We start from the raw sequence: 4,648 nt of genomic DNA, 5'->3' as shown, positions 1-4,648 counted from the left end.
TTAAGACTGATGCCAATAGTGCGCAATGCAATACATCGTGCAAGGAAACAATTTAAGAGCAGAAAGTTGCTCGGTTACTCGCAGCAGGAGCAGCAAAATCGTGTCTGCTGCTTCCTTTTTGCTGCTTGTACCAGTTAGTTCTGACGCGTGGCTGAAGCAGCGTTGCTGCTCTGGCTACGCGGTGCAAAAGTGTGTCTGACGCGCGTTGGGCGGAGCTACTCTATCCTTTCTCTGCCTTGCAGCTATATTTGCTGTGATCAGTGGGAATAAAGTAGTTTTAATATGTTTTTAAGTGAGAAAATCCACCTGAAACTTAATCAGTGCAGTCAGTTCATCCTGCCTTCCAATATTATTTCTGTCGGAGCCGCTCAGACCTCCACATAGCAGCGGTGCACCGACAGTAGGAAACCCATTCAACAGGCTTGTTTTTCTCCTGAGAAAGCAGATATGTTAATTTTTCTAAAGAAAAACTGCTGAGTAAAAAGGTCCTCACAGTGTAACAGTGAATATTAGACAGACTTGTTTGCAAAAGTTCTTCTTCACTGAAAAACAATTATGTAAGAGGAAAAATGTAAATGGAAAAATCAAGAAAAAAATCAAATAAAACTCAAGATTTGTACTTTTTTATGTTGTGTAATTTTCTTTTTCTTCGAATTGATATTATAAAACTGGTATCAAAAAAAGTATTGTTCAGGAACCGGTATCGAAGTGAAGGTATCGGTATTGGTACCGGCACCTAAAACTTTTGAACAATACCCAGACCTAGTCATCATGCATAATGCATGTAGTGTAACTAAATAGGGTCAGGATTCCTGTAAAGGGAGTGAATTTTGTTCCGTTATTCTTGCAAACAAAGAACACCTTTCTCAAAATTTTAAGAAAAAAATTCAACCCAAAAATGACACTTTGAAAACATATCAGTCGAAAAAATGTTTTAAAAGGATTTTTTCAGTTTGTATTTTTTCAAATTATTCTTTTTTTCCCCCCACTTTTTAAAATTCTTTTAAGTTTCTTTTCACATTGTGTTTTACAGACCGTTTCCTCTTTACTTCCAGATTAATTAAATTCTTGACCAGACCAGCTGACAGCTTTGTTAGGGCCTGAGACAACACAGTCTTTTTGGGCCCCCCTCTGCACCATCTCTGTTCCTGGACCTGTTCCTGACTCCTCCTCAGTTTATTTTTGATATTTACCCCTAAACTCTCTCCAGCCTTTGGTGTCATCGTCCCTTTTTCTCTTTTTTTACTGTGCACCAGACTTCTGAACACCTGACATTCTTAGTTTGTAGTGAAACGAACTTTAGAAGTTCCAGCCTGCCGTTGTCCTGGTCAAACCATTTTATGTCAGGTGGGGGGGTTCTAATGGCCCCCTTATTTAAAGAAAACATATTACCTACACCTAATGCACATATATTTATATATTTAGTTAGTCTAATATTAAATAGTATATCTTATCACAAATATTTTTTGAAAAATTAATCCTGCCAATAATATATGTGTCAGAGTGTCAATTTTGGGCCCCCCTCTGTCCTGGGCCCGGGACAATTGACCCCCTGTCCCCCCCCTGTAGGCGGGCGTACGCTTGACCATTAAAAATCTTCGGCAACCAACAGAAAAGCGGCTTTACTTCCCATTCCAGAAGGAAGCACAAACAATTCAATAGGTAGAACTTAATCTAAAAATGGGAAATTTTAAGAATAAAATATGAAAAATATGATTAAGAAAATTGGTCCTAAAAAACTTCTCTTGAGTTTTTAAAAAGTTTTTCTAAGTTGCTTTTTTTCATATTTCCATTTACAACACGTGATCTTTGCTTGCAGCAAGTATCTGGAGCTTGGCCTGTTTTCCAGTGTGGTCCTGTTTCTCTGACTGTGACTAACTGGATGTGCTCTCTTCATCCTCTGACATGGGAGCTGGCTCGGAGCTCGTCTGCCTGGCTGTGTGTTTCCTGGACGGGGCCGCCTGTGGAGCTGGTTGACAGTTGCCTTTTGTATCTATGCTTCTTTTTCTATGTCTGCTTCTGTCTCCTTGAACCCCAGTGGGCCTCAGCAGATGGCCGCTCACACTGAGCCTGGTTCTGCTGGAGGTTTTTTCCTGTTCAAGGGGAGTTTTTCCTCTCCACTGTCGCTACAAGCATGCTTAGTGTGAGGGATTGCTGAAGAGTTAATGAGTCGATGCAATCAGCTGGTTTTCCTTAGATTGATAACTTTGAATCAATCTGACTGGATGATCTGGTTGAACTGGAAAGTGCTTTAAGATGACATGATGTGAATTGGCGCTATAGAAATAAACTGAATAGAATTGATCCACAATAGTTCCTTCCATTGTCTTATCCTGTACATGCGCTGTATGTCACAGCTACAGTTGACTGCCTGTTTCTCTCCTACTCACTTATGGAAGCTGGGGATCCTCATAGCTCCCACCTCTGCATACCAGCCTTCTTTTCTGTTCCGGAAGGTCTCCACCCGTCCTCCGATTCGCCCACTGGCTTCTATTATGGTCACCTTTTTCATCGACAGGAAAACATAATGGTCTTTATCACCATGGCGATGTTATGGGAACATATAAGCACTGGTATTGGACAGTTCCCTGTATAAATCACCTTATGTCCAGCTTCTTCTAAGACCTTGGCAGCAGTCAGCCCAGCCATGCCCCCGCCGATCACCGCCACGTGCCGAGGCGTCTCAGCAGAGGGGAGACCTCTCATCATGATGTCCAGGAGCTCGCTGTAGTCGGTGTCCTGAAGGCACTCAGAGAGAGGATCCCCTGTAGTCCCACTTGCAGCCAAAACCACAACCCCAACCAGAACCAGAGGAGCTGACAGAGACATAAACAATCCCAATCATCCGTTTGAAACCCTGAAAGAGGCTCATAACTTTCACTTTGCCTTCCTAATGTTAAAGATCACAAATGAATGAGCTGTGAAGATAATGATGTCTGGTCTGAAGGTAACATCTTTGTCTTTATGTGGCTGTAAATACCAAACTTGCAGAGCGTTGTGTAAGGGATCATCTTTAGAACAGAGCTCCACAGTTTGGACCTCGTCCCTCTGTGGTGGTGAGAGACGCCAAGAGAGGAAACAGAAACCTAACAAACACAAGCATGGTTCAGGTTTACAGAGAAAAGCATCCAGCTGAACCCATCAACTAAAGCAAAACTAAATTAACCTCATTGAAAACACACAAACCTGATATTTACTGTATTATTAAAGTCAAAATTAGCAATTAACTTCAGAGCTAAATGAACTCACCTCTGTCAAAGGGAAGGTGTTATAAGTTTTAGCAGAATCAGGCATAACTGAGCAGAAATGACCCCGAGTCCCCAGTGAGGCTAAAGCAGCGGAGCGCTGAGGCTGACTGGAGAGCCTAAGGAGCACGGTGTGTGCCACGCTGCACACAAGGTCATTTTTATGATGCCTTTAAGGTCTTAGAGAAATATTTTCCCACACTGGCTCAAGAGTCATCCACACTGAACAAATCAGATTAGTGCGGGTATACCAGTCATCAGCACACCTCATTTCCTCCATCTTCCCTCATTTCAGGATCCGACCTGAAAGTGCTCACTCACAAGTATTCAAAAAATGCCCAGGCTGACCTTAAGGACATTTTTTTTTTTTTGGTTCCCAAACATTCAGTTAATAAAGACGATGATTTTAGATTTTTTTTCCTTACTTACCAGAAGCAGACTGTGGATAGGAGCCTTCTCTTCTTGCCTCCACAGAGCAGGGCACCGGTTGGCTTTTATAAGCTGCAGGAATGGAAACCAAAAGCAGGACCCGAGTTTCATTTTCCCAACTTCAGGCCTGAAACCAAAGGAAACAGGTTTAAAATACAGAAGAACACTTTGGATTTTCTTATGGGGAAACAGAATATACACTTACTTTTAAATTAAAACACACTGCACCAAAAAATACAAAATAAAATGAAGGGGACACTCTAATATAGAATTCAACATCTCTGATGTTGCTGCTATTTTCAAATATCCATTACTGTAAAAATGTCCATAGCTGCATATTGGTTATTTATTCTTCAGGTGAACAGTTTGATATTGTTAAAACACTAAAAGTTCTGTATTTTTTTTTTTTACTTTTCACTATTATTCTTCTACATTTTTCTAAGGTCCGAGTTTGTGTGAACATTTTTTCTATAATGTTTTGCTGCTGTAAACACCAGAAGTGTGGGACAATAAATTGATTTTCTTTTCTATTCTATTTATTTTATTCTATTTATTCTATTCTATTCTATGTATTTGATTCTAATCTAACTCTATTCAGTTTTATTCTATTCTAATGTATTATATTCTTTTCTTTTCTGTTTTATTCTATGCTATTCTATTCTGTTCTCTTCTGTTTTATTCTATGCTATTCTATTCTATTCTTTTCTATTCTATTCTATTCTATGTATTCTTTTCTAATCTAGTCTATTCAGTTTTATTCTATTATTTTATTTTCTATTCTGTTTTATTCTATTCTAATGTATTCTATTCTGTTCTTTTCTGTTTTATTCTATGCTATTCTATTCTTTTCTATTCTATTCTATTCTTTTCTGTTATATTCTATTCTAGAGTCAATGAGTCGATGCAATCAGCTGGTTTTCCTTAGATAGAAAACTTTGAATCAATCTGACTGGATGATCTGGTGAACTGGAAAG

The 4,648-nt window shown here is 39.4% G+C and overlaps 1 protein-coding gene across 1 annotated transcript in view; it reads right to left on the bottom strand.

Moving 5' to 3' along the window:
- LOC107103271 (L-amino-acid oxidase-like) overlaps positions 1-3,382 on the bottom strand; it is a 20,262-nt gene extending 16,880 nt beyond the window's left edge. The window contains exons 1-4 of the mRNA XM_015402913.1: positions 3,250-3,382; positions 2,981-3,086; positions 2,602-2,816; positions 2,391-2,503 (exon numbers count right to left, since the gene is read on the bottom strand). Coding sequence (XP_015258399.1) covers positions 2,391-2,503; positions 2,602-2,816; positions 2,981-3,086; positions 3,250-3,294 — 479 coding nt within the window. The 5' untranslated portion in view covers positions 3,295-3,382. The remainder of the gene's footprint in view (positions 1-2,390; positions 2,504-2,601; positions 2,817-2,980; positions 3,087-3,249) is intronic.
- Positions 3,383-4,648: the final 1,266 nt, after the last annotated feature.

The sequence above is a fragment of the Cyprinodon variegatus genome, unplaced genomic scaffold, assembly GCF_000732505.1.
Source record: "Cyprinodon variegatus isolate N-32 unplaced genomic scaffold, C_variegatus-1.0 Scaffold1409, whole genome shotgun sequence".
Lineage (NCBI taxonomy): Eukaryota > Metazoa > Chordata > Actinopteri > Cyprinodontiformes > Cyprinodontidae > Cyprinodon > Cyprinodon variegatus.
This window is presented reverse-complemented; position numbering and strand designations above follow the sequence as displayed.